Raw genomic sequence first — 18,985 nt, 5'->3', positions numbered from 1 at the left:
AAGTAGATTTGTTATTTGTGTTCTATTTTCTAGTCATCATGAACAATTGTTCTGAATGAGAAATTCTTAATAATACTTCTAAATGTTGATTATTTCTTAAAATTTTTCCTACTAAAATGTTTGTGCATATCAAAAATAATGAATCTATAGTAGAGTAGTGTGCATGTTTAGTGTATGAGCAGTTAAGATGACTACCACAGTCTGATATGGTTTGTCATCGACATAGAAATTTACCTAATTTATGATAGTATTCTCACAGTATTCTGTATCAAAAATGTTCAAAATATAATTCTAATTTTAAACTTCTGAATATGAACTTTTTATCAGATTCCTTTTGTTCTGATCTCATATAATGCAGAATTCTATAATAATATAGTCATCTATGCTTCTATAACCTACCATATTTTCTTGCTTCTTCAGAATGTTTTTCTTTGCTATCCAGAATGACATAGTTTGGCTTTTAGGATTGAAAATCTATCTGTTAGTTTCATTTTTTTGTTGTTGTTATTTCTTTCTGAAAACATTCAGTGTCATTCCCTCAGGTTGTATGGTAGGTGTGATGAAATAATTGAAATTTCTGTAAATTAAATTTGCTTTTAGTTTTTTGGTTTTTTAAAAATTCTTGGGTAAACTCCTTTTTAAAAGTCGTATATACCACATAAGGACATTTTAGTCAATGATGGTCTGCTTATATGACAGTGGTGCCATTGGATTATAATACTCTATTTGTTCTGTACCTTTTCTATGTTTAGATACAAAAATACTCAGCATTGTGTTACAGCTGCCTATAGTAGTCATTACAGTAACAATGCTGCACAGGTTTGTAGCCAAGGAGCAATAGGTTGTCCCATAGATTGTCAGTGTGTAGCAGGCCATACCATCTAGGTTTGTGTAAGTACACTCTATGATATTAATACAGTGACGAAATTGCCTAATGGCACATTACGCAGAACATATCCCCATCATTAAGTGAGTGACACATGGCTGTAAATTACTGGTAGAAGAAGGTTTTGTGTCCCTCAGTTTTACCAACCTAACTAAATTTTTTTTGTTTTTGCCACCCCCTCCTTTCCGCCTAACTAGATTTTCATATACCTGATCAAGTGAGGTTTGTTCCAAGCATTGTTAAGTTCAAAATGTACAATTTATTATATAGTATATTCACAAAGTTTTGTAGGAGTAACTACTGTCTAATTCCAGAACATTTTTATCACCCTGTAAAGAAACCCTATACCCATTAGCAGTCATTCCAAATTTACATTTTAACAAAATTTAGTTTGGGGGTGGGGGTTGGTTGTTGTTTGTTTGTTTTTGAGACAGTCTGGCTTTGTCACCCAAGCCAGAATGCAGTGGCATGCCCTTGGCTCACTGCAGTCTTGACCTCCTGGGCTCAAGAGATCCTCCTGCCTCAACCTCCTAAGTAGCTAGGACTACAGGTGTGCGCCACAATACCCAGCTATTTGTGTGTGTGTGTGTGTGTGTGTGTGTGTGTGTGTGTATGTGTGAAGATGTCTATTTTGCAAAATTTTCTGCCTTCAGGTTTTTTTAATTATTATTTTTTGGTAACAATCTTTTTTTTTTTTTTGAGACAGAGTTTCTCTGTCACCGAGGCTGGAGTGCAGTGGTGCGGGCTCAGCTCACTGCAACCTCCACCTTCTGGGTTCAAGTGATTCTTGTGCTTCACCCACCTCAGTAGCTGAGATTACAGGTGTGGGCCACCATGCCCAGCTAATTTTTGTATTTTTAGTAGAGACGAGGTTTCACCATGTTGCCCAACCTGGTCTTAAATTCCTGACCTCAAGTGATCCGCCCACCTCGGCCTCCCAGGATGTGCTGGGGTTATAGGCATGAGCCGCTGAGCCTGGCCACAACCTTTTAAAACAAAAGCCACATAATTAACCTCAAAATTAAATTTTATCTGGGGAAAATACTATAGGATTGTTTAATTACCAAATAATTTCTGGCAATTCACAGTTCCATAATGCTCAGATAAAAAGTAAAAACTGAGTCAGCTTTCTAAAACCTTATTGTCTATTTATATCAAACATTCTGATATTTTGAACATCAGTGTTATTCTTTTAAGTCTTTGACACATAGTATCCAGTAGATGATTTATAATTATTTATCATGCTTAATATAAGAGGAACTTCAAATTGATTATGTAAGTTCTAGATTATTTGTTTAAAGTCTAATGTAAAGAAACCTCACCACCAGCATGAAGATTCTTTATTTGCTAATGTTAGAATTATTTTTTTAACCATTTACCAAAGCTCTACTAGAATATATTTCATTAAATCATTTATTGCTTTGTATTTTTACAGTCATTGCTGCTCCTAGCTTACCTCATAAGGAATGGATCAGAGCGTGTTGTTACAAGTGCCAGAGAACACATTTATGATTTACGATCCCTGGAAAATTACCACTTTGTAGGTGAGCAATAGAAAAACCTTATAAGCAAATTAAAACAGTAGTTGGAGTTGTCAGTCACCTGAGCCAGCTTAGAAGCTTCTCTGCTCTAATTAGAATGTGACTGTTGCTGGTTGTGTGACGAGTGCAGAATCCAAGACGTGGGGCCCTAGAGTATTAATTAGTGAAGACAAGAACTTGCCGAAAAGACTGGCTAATAACAACAGAACCAACACAACATGAGTGTTCGGGTTTATATTAAAATATGCACTGGAGACTGGTCCCCTGTGGTGTCCATAAAGGAATAGCTTTAATCATATGGGAAGAAAAGGTTAGAGCTCCAAAACACACACATCTGTTTGAAGCTGGGGTTTTTTTCCCTCCCACCAAATAATATTTACTGTGCAAAGGCAGCAAGGCCACAGTGTGTTTTGAATGTGAAAGAGGCTAGAAAATGAAGCACATTTCATTTTGTAGCGTACCCCACTTGTAAGCACTTTAAAAATTCAGTTTTTGAGCTATGCTAAAACCTCATAATTAGTGTTCCAGACTTGTACTGGGGAAACCAAGACATTTGTGTGCTTTTCAGTTATTAACATGCTAAAGTGGTTCTTCTTTTGATTTGTTTTCTTAAAATATGATAGAAAAACACAGTAGCACTTATGGATATGTCTATTTTGTGTGGTCATCACCAGTAATCCTCTTTAGGTCAGTCTTTAATTGACCTTGCATAGTACCATTATCTGTGGTCCTTTTTAGTTCATCTTTACATGCTCTTACAAGCCAAAATTCCATTTTAGAACTTAGAATTTGCTGAAGAGGAAATGACAAAGTTAAATAGCACAACTTGCCCCTTTGAATTGTTTTTTAAATATTGAAGTTTCTTATGTTGAAGTTTTTGTGTCTTTTTTTTTAATCTTAAAGAGCTTGATACATATTAAGTGAATTCTTAGGTTTTGCTTATCTCTTACCATCCTCATAGATGAGCATGGCAAGGATCAAGGTATAAATATTCGACAGAAGGTGAAGGAATTGGTTGAATTTGCCCAGGATGACGACAGGCTTCGTGAAGAGCGAAAGAAAGCAAAGAAGAACAAAGACAAGTATGTTGGGGTTTCCTCAGACAGTGTTGGAGGATTCAGATACAGTGAGTATCAAAGACAAGCTGACACCTAAGCATCAGCTTAGCTTCTTGAGTATATTTTAAGAATCAGTGAAATACCAAAGACCAAAATGCTAATTTTTTTTTCTAGGAATACATAGAATACTAAAATACACGCAGTACTAATCTTGACTTCTACTATCACATGAATCTTCCTATTTTTAACTTGTGGGTTCGGCAATAGGATTTTAACCATTAATGGCTAATTAAATGACTGCATATTTTGAGGTGTCATACAGAGATTAAAACAGATATATGCCCTTCCCTCTTAGGATTGCCATTTTAAAAAGAAGGGGGAAGAAAGTTTCTATAACTCAGAGTTTAGAGTATAAAAATAAAAAGTTTGATCAGGAGATTCATCTTTCTAATTTGAAACCAATTTAGCTGTATTTTTGGCCCAAACCAGATAAGCTTCCTGACAGTCATTCCAGCCTCAGTCTCTCTTGCTTTATTTAAGCATTGCATACTTTGACATATAAAAGATGACTGACGATACTCGCAGTTTTTCATCTAGGCCTATTGTTTTGTTTATTCTTCCCAGTACACTTAAGAGCAGCTAGAATATTCATCTTTCATGTTTATTTTTAATATAATAATATAGTTTCTCTAAAATAGGGCATAGGTGCTTGAAGCAGATACACAAAATAGGAGCTGTCTTTCACGGCATGTCCCTTTGGACTTGTTCTGTCTTCTGTGAGCTCTGACAATCTCTTGGTCATTTTGTGTATATGCAGACTGGCCAGTGCTGTGTATCTTAGCAGCTGTTCACTGAGGCTCTCCAGCTCCCCCCACCCATATATGTTTATATTTGGATTATATTGAGCTCTCATATCTCCTTCAATGGAGCCATGTAAAAATCTTAACATATAAAATATCCTTACTCATTTATTCCTCTGCTTTCCCACTCTCAAAGAAAAAACACTGCGTTTAGTTAGCTGTTTAAGGATGTTTCTAACAGCAGAAAAATTCCCTTTTTTATATTGAAGCATCAAATACAAGTCAGTTTTTTTTTCTTTTTTTTTTTTTTTTAATAGGGCTAACTCATAGGCAGTGCAACCAGAGTCGGCCACAAGTTAGTTTTTGAATTGGGCAAAAATATTTCTCCTAAAGCATATAAATAACGTTTTGAAGTTTCTATTTGGGGAAGTCCAAAGTTTTTGGATTATTTACCCAAGTAGTAACTTTATTCTTCAGCTTTTTCAAAGTAGTTATAGCAACTTAATGTGTTTTTAATAGAAATTGCTATTTGAAACTTATTTCCACACTATTCTTGCTTGTATCTTTCTTTTTGCCAGCATGATATATAATTATATCAGCTAAACTTAGAAAATTGAATACGTTTTCAAACTCAGTCACAATGCACTAACTGCAGCATCTGTATTAAAGATAGAGTTGGATATCCTGTGTGTTTGCATCACATTCTTTTGCTAAGTTATTGTTCATGGTTTATGTTATTCAGACTTAACTAATCACTATTAGCAGTTTTGTGTTTTTTCTTTTTCTTTTCTTTTTTTTTTTTTTTGAGGAGTCTCGCCCGCTCTGTCATCCAGGCTGGAGTGCAGTGTCGCCATCTCAGCTCACTGCAACCTCCGCTTCCCGGGTTCAAGTGATTCTCCTGCCTCATCCTCCCAATAAGCTGGGACCACAGGCGTGAGCCACCATGCCTTGCCAATTTTTGTATTTTTAGGGTTTCGCCATGTTGGCCAGGCTGGTCTTGAACTCCTGACCTCAAGTGATCCAGCCACCTTGGCCTCCCAAAGTGCTGGGATTACAGGCATGAGCCACCGCACCTGGCCAGTTTTGTGTTTTTTCATTCTGACATTAGATAATGTCTTGCCAATATCCAGTATCTTTAGCAGTAATTCAGTATGATGTTCACCATGCCATGCTAATCTGTTTGGTTTTCATCCACTTCCATTTTTCGTGTAAATTTGTTTCTTTCCGAAGTCTAGTTCATCACACTGTTGTTGAAATGTACATACACATTGTTGGAAAATCACTTTTTTTTAAAAAAACCATCCTGGTTTAAATTTTGTCTAGAAAACTTCATTTTGTCATGTTTTCTTTAAGTTGACGGTCACTTCCAGATTCAGTAAATATGTTAAAATCCTTAAACATGTAACAGAAAATTTTAGCCTTGCAATTTTAGGAGGCAATTCAGCAAAATCATTTTGTTCAGTCTCCAAAGGCTATGTATCCTTTTAGATCCTATAAACAAAAGTTCAAAACAAAAGCTCCATTAGCCACTTTTTAGTTATTTTGTTGTTTCTCATTGTCCTTTTCATTTTCTTCCAACCTGCCTTAATTTTTAATGTTTTCTTTTTTAAAAATACCTCACGTGCTCTCTGTACCTTCTACTGTTGCTTCTTCAGTTGGATTTGGACATGGAAATGGAAGGGTTTCATTTTGTGTCTGTAATTCCTATGTCTCCTTTGGGTCCCTAGGGGCAAGGACTAAAACAAATCTTGACATTTTGGGTTTTTTGTTTACTGCCACGATCTATTCTCTGCATTCCCAAATTCACACAGAGGCTCTAGGTTTCGCCAGTCTCAGCATATGTTTGGAATGGGTGTTTGAATTGGTTGACACTGTTCTGAACTACTGTTTGAGCATACTTCCTGATTCTAGTGTGTGTAGTTTTTGGTAGTTAGAGTAATCCTTTCTTTGTACAGTAATTATGGAATGCTTTCCCATCCCCTGAAAATTCATTGAATTATTTTTTTAGTTTGATACTGAGGAGTGACAGTTATTGAGACTTTTTAGCTTATTGGGACATGTAGCATTCAGATTGGAGTTCCTTCAGTTTGTATTTTTTAAGATACTGTTGCTATCCAATGCTTTTCTGAAAATTGGGAAACCATTAAGGGACAGGAATAAAATATAACATATTAAGTGTCTTTTGTGAAAACAAAGATTTTCATTTCTCTTTTGCTTATATAGCTTGTGTTGGTTTTGTGTTTTCCACTACTCCTTTCAGTAGCCTTTAAGAATTTCCTGATATGCTGTGCTGTGCATTAAGGTTGTGTAAGTATTCATAAACAAAAGCTTTTGAATCTGCATTCCTGCCACTTAATGACTGGCATTACATGCTATGCCTTGTTGTAATTGTGTTGATTCAGCACTGTGGGAGCTTTCTGTTTTCCTTTGAAAATGATTTTATTATGAGGAAAAGCCTGAGAAATAAGGACTTGTAGATACCTTTTGAATTTAATGTCCTTAGAATTGCTTCTTTTTTTAATGCTCTATCTAGGTGAAAGATATGATCCTGAGCCCAAATCAAAATGGGATGAGGAGTGGGATAAAAACAAGAGTGCTTTTCCATTCAGTGATAAATTAGGTGAGCTGAGTGATAAAATTGGAAGCACAATTGATGACACCATCAGCAAGTTCCGGAGGAAAGATAGAGAAGACTCTCCAGAAAGATGCAGGTATTTTACCACTTTGTCTCCCGGGTCTCTTAGAAAGAGCCCTAAATTTATGCCACTGGGTTTTTGGTTTTTTTGTTGGTTTTGTTTGGGGTATTAACATTATCTGAAATTAGGCCTTTTTTTTTTTTTTTTTAATAGACTTCATTTGTTTTTAGAGCAATTTAAGCTCACAGAAAAATTGTGCATAAAGTACAGAGTTGCCATATACCCACTTCCCCTTCATAACAGGTTCTGTGAACATCTTGCATTACTATGGTGCATTTGTTAACAATTGAAAAGCCAGTATTGATACACTTATTAACTAAAGTCTGTAGTTTACGTTGGGGTTTCCTATATTGTACACTTCTATGGGTTTCGACAAATGCATAATATTCCTCATTACTGTATCGTATAGAATAGTTTCACTGCCCTAAATATGCCCTGTGCAGAAATGTGGAACAAGTCTTAAATGTGCAAGTTATCCTTGCACAGGGGGCATGCTAATCTTCCCTGTATTGTTCTGGTTTTGGTACATGTGCTGCTGAAGCAAGCACTGTGCAACTATTTTTAAGATACTAGGTTATACACTACTTTCCATTAGTATTGACATACTTTCCATGTTGCCTCTGTCTACTTATTTTTGAAGTTGATCCTGTGTATTTTTATTCAAGCTACTAGTCTTTCCTTGGATTTTTTTCCCCAGTAAAAACTTGTATAGATTATTTTGCATTTGGACCTAGATGATCCAGGGACCTAAGATACTGAGGGATAATGAAGTTTATATATTAAGTTTAATTAAACATAAGTCAAAGGATTTGAAATTTAATGCTTCCTTGACATTTCATTATGATTCTGTGCCAGTGTGTACCAGAAAAACAATCCAAATGGATTTTGAACCAGTTTTTGAGAATAGAGCTGTATTTTTATAAACTACATTTTCTGATGGTAGGGTGTTAGTATTTAGTTTTACATGGAACAATACTTTGAGCTTTGCAGCAGTCACTTTTGTTCTCACTTACCAATATTATTATAAACCAGTTTTTCTGAGAATGTAAAGGGTAATGCATATAGCACTTAATTTACAGAGCAAATTTTACTTTGTAAATTTGACCTTTATCATTTGTGCCTCACAATATCTCTACTAGAGTAGAATAAGAATTTTGTCTTTGTTGTTTATAAGTAAAACCTAAAACCCAGTCACACTGTGTGGACTTGCCTAAATAACACAGTTAGTGATGGAACCAAGCCTTCAAGTGAGTTCTCGTAACTAAATGCCATCTCTTTTTCTTTACCCTGCGCCAAAAATCCTAATAGTTCAGAATTAGGGATCATTAAAAAGAGGTCCAAACAAAAATACAATCTAATTAGTGTATTTTTAGGATGTTTTCGTATCTTTTAAATCCCTGGAATGCCTGTTCAGGAAATACCAACAGAATAATGGCCATAATTTCAATAATGTTTTCCAAACCAAGCCAAAACTTACACAGGCCACAAAAACATTAATGAGGGAAACAGCTCTGTATATTTGAAGTGGGCACCATTTCCCTCCCAATGTTTAGTATTTATAATTATCATATGCATCCTTTTTCAGTATAAAAAAGCTAGATATATACTTGTAAAATAGATTTATTCAAAGTGCTAAAAATAAGTTCTAGCTCTTCAAAGATCACATTCCAGTTTTTCAAACAGTCTTGAAAAAGAGATATTTCAGGGCAGGCTCAGTTCCACCACTAACTGTGTTACTTTAGGCAGATCCACACAGTCTGGTTGGGTCTTAGGTTTTACTTATAAACAATAACGCTATGTAGGCTGGTTAGATGTCTGTGTGTGTTCTGTATTGTTACTTCCTCTCCTTTGCCCTTCTATCCTTAGTTTTTCTTTTCTTTGTCTCTCTACTCTTCTTTTATTTCTGTTTCTCCCATGATTTTTATTTTTTATGTTGCCTCTAAGACAGGATCTCCTAGAGTTTCTAAATCTTTAAGGAGTATTTAGGTTTAAAAGAGTGAAAATGCAGTGAACATGATTTATCGTGATAATGATAGGGCACACCAGGAACTTTTTATCTTAAAATATTTGTAAGAGAAGAGTAGATTTTTTGACAGAGTTGCATGTGACCTCAATCCTGATGGCATGTTACCTGAATTTCATACTTATTAGTTCACTATTACATTCAGGAATTCTTGAACATTGATCAGATATGGAGCTTCCATTTCATCGTGTGCTAGTCAGATTTATATTTTCAACTTGTGAATAAATTATTTTGCGCTGAAATAAAATTGGACACCAAAAAAGTAAGAAATTTCAGTTTTACTTGTTAGGACTAATGGGAATCTTCAGGTCATTTGTTGTTGAGAAGTTAGTAAGGGCTTTTGAATGCATATCAGAACTTGTAGGTTCCTTAAAATGTTTGTATATAAAAATATATTTAACCCCTTTGCTCTGTGTGGGAAGTCATTCTTTTTGATCTTTGATTTATACAAGTTCCAGATTGGTTTATATTTAAGTACAAGTTGCTGTAGTTCAGTCTGAGGTAAATTGCATCAGCAGTGGTCATAGTTTAAAGGAGAATTTTAAACATTATATTCCAGAATATTTATAAATTAAACCACCTACTCTAAAATTAAGTAATACAGGTAATGGGACATGTTTCAAGTAACATTTCTCTCTTTCTCTCTCTTTTGCTCTCTCTCTCTTTCTCTCTCTCTGTCTCCTACTTACATCAGAAAAAAACCCAATGACTTGTTACTAGAGAACAGACTAGGGCTGATATTTTCATTCCTAGCATATGAAAAACCGAGGCTTTTACTGTTTAGTTTTTAAAATCTTTTTCACTATTAAAGAAAAAGGAAAGAAAAAATTGTTGCATGTGGCTGAAGGAGAATTATCTTTAAAATATTTTAAATACAGTTGTTTTCTAGAAAGCATTTTCTATAGTTATATAAAAGTTTGATCTCCTGATACTATAGTAAAATAGCACAGTTGTAAAGTGCATTCCCTTATATTTTCATGCATTTACAGATGAGAGTTTATTTGAATTAAGATGTGTGATTTTTTTAGCATCCATTGAACTTTTCATATTTTATTATGTACACACATTAGTCTTTGAGAGTTGATGCAGAATTGTGTTGTAAAAGTGGAACTATAGTTATTTGCACACAATCCCTGTCAAGAAAATAATCATCACATGCAAGTGTTTGAATTCTCAGGGTCTTATCATGGATTCTGATATCAAATCCTATTTTTAAGTTAAGCTTAAATCTGTAATAAACAAAAATGAGTTATTTTGACATTTTTTATTTATACACATTTATGTACATACTTTTTTGTAGCAGTATTTTAGACTTATATAGGATATTCTCTGTGTTTCCACTTCCCGCCCCCCAGCGCACACATATCATTATTCAGACAGCTTAGATAACATTCTGTTGATCCCTGTCAAGTAGTCAAAGTATGAAATTTTGGAGTTACTGTATTTGAAATTCTTTAGCTCAAATCACTGAGGGACCCATTTTAAAATAATCCCGTCTTATTATTTTGCTTCATTTTTAATATCTTTTAGCGACAGCGATGAGGAAAAGAAAGCGAGAAGAGGCAGATCTCCCAAAGGTGAATTCAAAGATGAAGAGGAGACTGTGACGACAAAGCATATTCATATCACACAGGCCACAGAGACCACCACAACCAGACACAAGCGCACAGCAAATCCTTCCAAAACCATTGATCTTGGAGCAGCAGCACATTACACAGGGGACAAAGCAAGTCCAGATCAGAATGCTTCAACCCACACACCTCAGTCTTCAGTTAAGGTGGGAATGGCAGTAGTTTACACATTATACATGGTTTTATTTTTATAAACCGCTCTTAGAATTCCTGCATTAGTCGGCTTGGGCATTTCTAGGCAATCATATTAATTATAGATCATCTGGCATATATTACCAAGAGACATTAATAATAAGAAATCTCTTTGAGGGGAGAAACCTGTCCAATTGCTGAATGATTGGGTACTTTCTATGAAAGTAGAAATGACACTTTTGGTTCATTTGGGGAAGGTTGTGAATCAGAATGTAGTGCCTCTGTCCCCATCTAGACAATACTGGTTACCAGCCACAAGTAGATTCACTAAAGAAAACATTGGAAGTATTTGAAAGTTTTAAGAAATGACAAACGAGGGAGTAAGAAGAGATATATAGGGGCAAGTTATCTCACGTAATGTAGAAACGTTGCCTATAAAGGGAGGCGTGTTTGCCTCACAGTCATTACTGATCAGTATCAAAAGAAGCACTGCCTCTTGTACCATCTTCGTTTGTTTTTATTTACCATAGAGATGAAATCCACCTGCTAGGTACCTGGCCAAACCCCAGTCTTTTCAACAGAAATCTGCCAAATAGGGAGATTTGCCTCAAAAGACTAAATTATTGTTTTTGTCACTTTCCCTGACTACTGTTTCCCCAGTTTGTGTCTTTGCAAGAGAAATAGCTAAAAGCTGGGAAAAACAGTTTTCTAATGTATGCAGCAGATTGTAGGTGACTCTGAAAATAAAACCAGGCCTGCTTAGTTGCAATAACAAATAACCATGTCAGCTTTGCCAAATATCTGTATAATTTTTTTAATAATAGATTGAGACTTTTATCACATATCTTAAAGGATTTTAAATAACAGTTTGTAGTATAGCCTGAATATATGACACTCTGCAATAAATATTTTATATTTGTAGTACAAGCTTTTTCTTTTTCTTTTTTTGGAAGACCGAGTTTCACTCTTGTTGCCCAGGCTAGAGTGCAATGGCGCGATCTTGGCTCACCGCAACCTCTGCTTCCCAGGTTCAAGCGACTCTTCTGCCTCAGCCTCCCGAGTAGCTGAGATTACAGGCATGCACCACCATGCCCGGCTAATTTTTTTGTATTTTTAGTAGAGATGGGCTTTCTCCATGTTGGTCAGGCTAGTCTCGAACTCCCGACCTCAAGTGATCCGCCTGCTTCGGCCTCCCAAAGTGTTGGGATTACAGGCTTGAGCCACCGCGCCCGGCAGTACAAGCTTTTTCTTTTTTGTTTTCATTTACCCTCCTCCCCTCAAAAAAAATGTCTAGAAGGTTGAAGTTCTTAGAAAGTTACCCAACTCATTTGGATCTCTTTTTAAAGGTGTTTTGGAATCACAGTATATAGTATTTTAGTCTTCAAAGTTCAAATCAACATGCCTAGGATCTTAGGGTTTCCCCATTGCCTAATAATTGAGTTCTAATTTAGCATGTATATATCTAACATATAGGACATAGGTATTTAGGTACCAGGGTGCTTAGCTTTGTGGAGAAGATAAAAATAGTATTACAGGTATAGGCCTCAGTTTAGTTTGGGAACTAAATATGAAACATATCAATATATCAAATAACATAGAATTATACTAATTTGTGTGATATACAAACAGTAAGTTTTGCTAAGGTTCATAGAAATTTAGAGCTGTTTAGGATCTTGACCTCTAATCCAGTGGATCTCAAGCCTTGGAATTATCTAGGGAGCTTTCTTGTAAGACTTTAACAGACCAAGGTCTTGGCCTTTTTATACCTGGGCAATTATGACTCAGTATATTGTATGGGACTGGTACATATGCTAGGGTATTTTTTTTTTTTTTTAATGAACTGATACTTAGCATCAAGATTTGAGTGGGATCTGGCAGTTAACATTTTCCAGAGTGAAATGCAGTCAGAAAAGTGAGGTAGGAAAAAAAGTGTCAATGTTAAGAGACTTTTACACTGCTGGGAATGGAGGTACTTAAAAGTGCTTGCTGCCTCTCCATAAGGATTCAAGGTCAGTACTCTTTTTCCAGAAAACCCTACCCTTATTAAGCTAATTACAGGTATTTATGTCTAAATTGAGAATTAGAGATGGATAGAGCTGATTTTTTGAAAAACAAACTTTTCAAAGCTCCTGAGTTATGTGTGTGTTTTCAGACTTCAGTGCCTAGCAGCAAGTCATCTGGTGACCTTGTTGATCTGTTTGATGGCACCAGCCAGTCAACAGGTAAGCTTCTACATTGGCCTTTTCTTTTGGTTTGAGAGTCATTTTTTAAAATGCCAAATAAAAGATAGATTGAAAAATAAGATTACTTATTTGCATTGGGTTCATTTTTTATATGAAATTAGTGAGTCTTGAGCATTATTTGGAATCATTGTGTTATTTTTGCTTATCTTTTTATATGTACACCCATTTCTCTATCCCTATTTTATACCTTTTTCTGACCCACCCTCAGACTAGCAAAACTTTGTTTGTGGTCAGTACTTATTGGTGGTTAATAATAGTATCCTCAAATCATTATCATACTTAGATTTTAATGACTCCTCATACCTGATGTACTGTGTCTTCCCTAATTAATAATAAATAGTATTTCAAGGCATCATGTACTTTCTGAAATTTTTCATCATATATTTTGGAATCTATAGTTTGCATTTTTAATTTTTAAGATTAACTTGGAGAAACAAAAAATTGCATTTAAACTGTTGCCTTTACTTTCTTTATAAGCAAAAGGTACTGCTTTGCACATTTTACTGTCTTTCCCTAAATTTTAATTGCAGCTGTCACCTTGGGCATGCCTAGAGATCATTTAACTTTTTATTCTTTTAATTGAACAAATATTTGTTGAACCAGACACTGATCTGGGTGCTTGTAAAAAACAGAGTTGTTGTCCTCATGCAAAGGTCAAGTGGAGAAAATAATCATTAATCAGAGTCACAAATAGTTATCTAGTGATAAACAATGGCAAGTGCTTCAGTCAGAGGAATGACATTCTCTGAAAGTATGTAACTACCAAACATATTTAAAGAGGGCGGCTGGGCGTGGTGGCTGACCCCTGTAATCCCAGCACTTTGGGAGGCCGAGGGAGGTGGATCACCTGAGATCAGGAGTTCGAGACCAGCCTGGCCAACATAGTGATACCCTGTCTCTACTAAAAATACAAAAATTAGCCGGGCATGGTGGCAGGTACCTGTAATCCCAGCTACTTGGGAGGCTGAGGCAGGAGAATCGCTTGAACCCGGGAGGCAGAGGTTGCAGTGAGCGGAGATCGCGCCATTGCACTCCAGCCTGGGCAACAACAGTGAAAAACTCCATCTCGAAAAAAAAAAAAAAGAGAAGGCTACAGCAAAAGAACTGTTTACCTTGAATTTCTCGTAGATGAGATTGATGATTTCTTCAGTTTGATTTCCAGTATGTGCTAGATTTTGAGTAATTTCTGATCAATTGTTTTCAAGAAAATTGATATTTTTAGGGTTGTATTTGATGATTATGGAGTTTTAATAAACTATTGAGTGACGTGTCAAAATAGTTTAACAAATACAACTTCTGTTTAAAGACAGTCTTTCCAAGCCTAACTTCATTTCACATTAAAATGTAGACAGTAAGATGGGGGTATGACTAATGTGCAAAGTAAATTTATTATTCCCAGTTGTGTGTAATGATTTTTCAAAGCCGAATTGCGGCTGTGCACAGTGGCTCACACCTGTAATCCCAGCACTTTGGGAGGCCGAGGCAGGCGGATCACCTGAGGTCAGGAGTTCGAGACCAGCATGGCCAACATGGTGAAACCCTGTCTCTACTAAAACTACAAAAATTAGTTTGGCGTGGTGATGGGCACCTTTAATCCCCGCTACTCAGGAGACTAAGGCAGGAGAATCGCTTGAACCCAGGAGGTGGAGTTTGCAATGAGCTGAGATCATGCCACTACACTCCAGCTGGGGTGACAGAGCAAGACTCTGTCTCAAAAAAAAAAAAAAAACTTTAAATTAACCTTTAAGTGTAAGTCTATGCTGGAAATTACTTTTCATTGATAGTTTAGTATAATGAATATAATATAAAGCCCCCTATTATTTCCTCCTCCTTACCTACTATGTTAAAATTCTTGGATTAGGCATGAACTTTATTCAAGCAATTCTCTTGCCTAAGCTTCTCGAGTAGCTGGGATTACAGTCACCTGCCACCATGCCTGGCTAATTTTTGTATATTTAGTAGAGACAGAGTTTCACTGTGTTGGCCAGGCTGGTCTCGAACTCCTGACCTCAGGTGATGTGCCTGCCTCAGCCTCCCGAAGTGCTGGGATTACAGGTGTGAGCCACTGCACCCAGCCCAGACATCTGGTTTGACCTACTTTCTTTCTTTCTTTCTTTTTTTTTGAGACAGAGTTTCGCCCTTGTTGCCCAGGCTTGAGTGCAGTACACAGTCTTGACTCACTGCAACCTCTGCCTTCCGGGTTCAAGTGATTCTCCTGCCCTACTCAGTCTCCCGAGTAGCTGGAATTTCAGGCATGCGCCACCACGCCCGGCTGATTTTTGTATTTTTAGTAGAGACAGGGTTTCTCCATGTTGGCCAGCTTGGTCTCAAACTCCTGACCTCAGGTGATCCACCTGTTTTGGCCTCCCAAAGTGCTGGGATTACAGGCGTGAGCCACCACGCCCGGCCGACCTACTTTCTGAAATTCTTCAATTCCCTTTCCCGTTTTTCTGTAACTGCAAACTGTTCGTAAAATTATTCATTAAACTTGATTGGACTGTAATGCGCAAGGTTACGGACAGCTACATTAGTTGTGTAACAATTTATGTGATATATTTTTATATGTTTAAGATTTGAACTGTAGAATTAACTGGTAGTTAGCATGTAGTCATATAATACAGATATAGTGTCACAGAATATCAACTATTTTGGACTTCCTGACATGAAATATTTAAAGGGCCCCTTTCATGCATCTGTGAAAAGTTTTAATGAAGCAATCAGAGAAGAATTAACTAGGAAGGTCAGATGGGTGGATGTAACTTTTCCTCTGTGACATCAAGATTGTTTTGAACAGAGAGATTTATTAAATACCAACATGCTTCCTTTACTTGGCAAGGAACCTTTGAGTGGTTTGTCTTCTCCAGTGCAAACAGTAGTTTGACTAATTAAATAGAAGTAGCAATTGATATTAATTTAGTAACTGAGAAAGTTTGAATGAAATCTAGGAGGTTTCTTGCCTTAAATTTTATTTTATCTTAATAAAAAGCAACTAATAGAGATTGATATTAGAAGAATTTTTTAAAATTAAAGTTATCTCCTATTTGAAACCGTTATGTTTAACCAGTTTGTGCAGCTCCCTCTTCAATCAGTACATAAATTTAGTTACTCCCAATCTCTATTTAAATATTTTAATAATATATTTTAAATTGAATTCAGCAGTGAAAGGAAATTGGACATTAAATCTTTAGCACTTACACATGAGAAGGTATAAGAATCTACCATATTAACATTGCTATTTGGTATGTCATTTGGGTGTCATTTACCAGATGTGCCCATATTTATAATAGTACCATCATGCAAGTAATGTGGGCACAAACTGTAAAGCTAAGCAGATACGGCATCTGTACCACTCACCAGCTAAATATATCCTCTGAGAAAATGTTCAGATTTTTGTGTGTGTGTGATTACATGTTCTTAGCATTCTCAAAAGTATATATGGTAAAATCATTGTAGAATATCTTACCAAGTTTAAAAATATGTATGTAAAACCTAACTATCAGGATTTACTTGAGACTATCTCATATCTTAATAAATGTCCCCTTGTGGTGATACTCTTTTAAAACCTGTACTCACATGGTGTTTCAGTTGCTTTTACATAAAGTACGTTTCTAAGTAAACATTTTAAGAAATGAAAAATAATTTAAAGTACAGTCATGGACTGCATAGTATGTGACCATGGTCCCATATACAATACTATATTTCTACCGTACCTTTCTTATGTTTAGATATACAAACACTTTCTATTGTGTTACAGTTGCCTACAGTATCCAGTATAGTGACATGATGTACAGATTTGAAGTCAAGGAGTAATAGGCTATACCTTATAGCCTAGGTATGTAGTAGGCTAACTAGGTTTGTGTAAGTACCCTCTATGATGTTTGCACAATGACAAAATTGCCTAATGCCCCAATGCATTCTGTCATTGAGAAATGTGTGACTATATTTAGAAAATAAGCCAATTAGAAATAGAATGCCAAAAACTGTCCCATTTCTTTTTTTAGTTTATCTCACCTCTTTAAAAAGAAGTCCAACTTGTCTCTTTTGTCCCTTTGTAATTAAGAAATTTAGGTCTTGATTAACATACTGTTAAACTAGATATTTCTAGTACAATAAATAAGGTTGAGAAAATTCAGCATAATCAATACAGATAGAACTTAAATGACTTGCAATATATTTTGAATGTTTTTAAGTTAAAAAGAAACATTTAAAAGGATTAAGGTATATCAAATCCGAAATGTGTATTACATTTACATTTGAACCTGCTGCTTTGTACCCAGTAATCGCTAGTTAGTTGAAGACATTTACATGAACATGTAAATACTCACCTTGTTCCATTCTTAGTACACTAACTTATCATTTGGGTAGGGGTTGTCTCTAGTTTTAAACTAAGTTTACTGAAAATAAAATTTTTTCAGTATATTCTCTTTTTCACTGATTATTAAAAGTAATGCACACTCAATTTGGTGGAAAACAAGTGATTTACCATAATTTAGACACATAAAGTATTAATCTGGTGAATATCTTTTTAAAATACATTTTCTACATATTCCATTAATGTAGTTATTTAAGCATTTATTATGTGGCAAATCTTTTTCAGGCTTTTAGATATGACTTTTCATTTGTTTGGGTTTTTCTGGGTTTTAGTCATTTATTTATATATTTTGATAAACTGCTTTTCACCTAAGATCTCATGACCATTTTCTTATGATAGTTGGTATTCTTTTATAGTACTTTTCATTGCTTTATAATCTTACATTGGGTGGCTATATTATAATTTAGCCAGTTAATCCCTTGTTTTCTAGACATTAGTTTTTTTATTTTTCCAAAATTTTGTAGTACAATAGCACCTTTTAAAGCTTTTTCAGTTTGGTAAAGAGAAAATAATATTTCATTTTATTTTGCATTGATGATTGATTTTGAACACTTCATATTTTTATAGGCCAGTTACTATCTATTCATGTTCTTTATTAGGAGTATTCATCCTTATTGATATTCTAAAACTTGTGTATTATAGATAATAATTCTTTGTCATGTATTTACATATTTTTTTGCACTTTGCCATTGCTTTAATGTTGTATAAGAATTCTTCATGCAAAAGTTTGTCTTAATGTAATCTAGATTAAATTTTTTTGTCAAAGAAAATTTCCATTTGTCGTTTAAGTACTGTCTAGTTTATCTGTATTTTCTTGTTCACAATATTGCTTTGGGAAATACATGTTCCCAGCTGGTGACTAAATAACCTCCCTGCTGCCCTGAAAAGGCAGATGGAAATGGTTCATTTATAATGACAGTTCTCATGTGGGAATCTTGAAGGATAGCACTTGTTGTGAAAATTAGCAGTCTTCCACATGCAGCAATTTTTGGTAGACTTTTTTATTTATATTCCTTTAGAATATAAATTTAGATAGAAGTTTTCTGGGAAAATGCTTAAGTATAGAAAATGAATGTGGAATTTGGTATGAATATCATACATACAGATATGGATAGTCTTAGGAGAGAGAAACATTTTCTAAATAAAGAGATTTTTAATTTTTGAGACAGTTTTCAAAGTTGAAGATCACATTTCTTAAAGTACCAGTAAAAGCATAGTATGTGGCACTTTAAAAGATTAGAGAGAAAAAACATTTTCAGAGAAAGACAACTTCTATTTGTAAAATAGTTACATACATCTTTCCATTTTTTGCTCCCAATATTCTTAAGCTACTCATGTTGAAATCAAAATCCCTGTAATATAGATGGAGAGGAATACTATTTGCTATAGATAAGTTATGAACATCATATAATTTCTGTTTTGGTGATAGAAGATAGGTAATTATCTGAAATACTAAATACAGGGTATGTCAGAAATAAAATTTCTTACCAGTTTGAAGTTGTGATCTACAGCTTTTATCCTCAACATGTATTTTCTTTGTAGCCTAGACTGAATAAGATTTGAAAATCCCTAACTCCGCCAGGGGCGGTGGCTGACGCCTGTA

General features: G+C 35.2%; 1 protein-coding gene and 1 non-coding gene across 3 annotated transcripts in view; one reads left to right on the top strand and one right to left on the bottom strand.

Moving 5' to 3' along the window:
- Positions 1-18,985, top strand: part of CLINT1 (clathrin interactor 1) — a 72,888-nt gene that overhangs the window by 42,557 nt on the left and 11,346 nt on the right. For both annotated transcript variants that reach the window (XM_031011205.3, XM_031011207.3), the window contains exons 4-8: positions 2,322-2,430; positions 3,389-3,553; positions 6,819-6,996; positions 10,535-10,781; positions 12,920-12,989. In XM_031011205.3, coding sequence (XP_030867065.1) covers positions 2,322-2,430; positions 3,389-3,553; positions 6,819-6,996; positions 10,535-10,781; positions 12,920-12,989 — 769 coding nt within the window. The remainder of the gene's footprint in view (positions 1-2,321; positions 2,431-3,388; positions 3,554-6,818; positions 6,997-10,534; positions 10,782-12,919; positions 12,990-18,985) is intronic.
- On the bottom strand, positions 7,423-7,529 carry LOC115934750 (U6 spliceosomal RNA). The gene has a single exon (XR_004070510.1). It is a non-coding gene; the product is annotated as a U6 spliceosomal RNA (small nuclear RNA).

The sequence above is a fragment of the Gorilla gorilla genome, chromosome 4 (assembly GCF_029281585.2).
Source record: "Gorilla gorilla gorilla isolate KB3781 chromosome 4, NHGRI_mGorGor1-v2.1_pri, whole genome shotgun sequence".
Lineage (NCBI taxonomy): Eukaryota > Metazoa > Chordata > Mammalia > Primates > Hominidae > Gorilla > Gorilla gorilla.
Note: the sequence above shows the minus strand (reverse complement) of the source record. Positions and strands in the feature narration are given on the sequence as shown.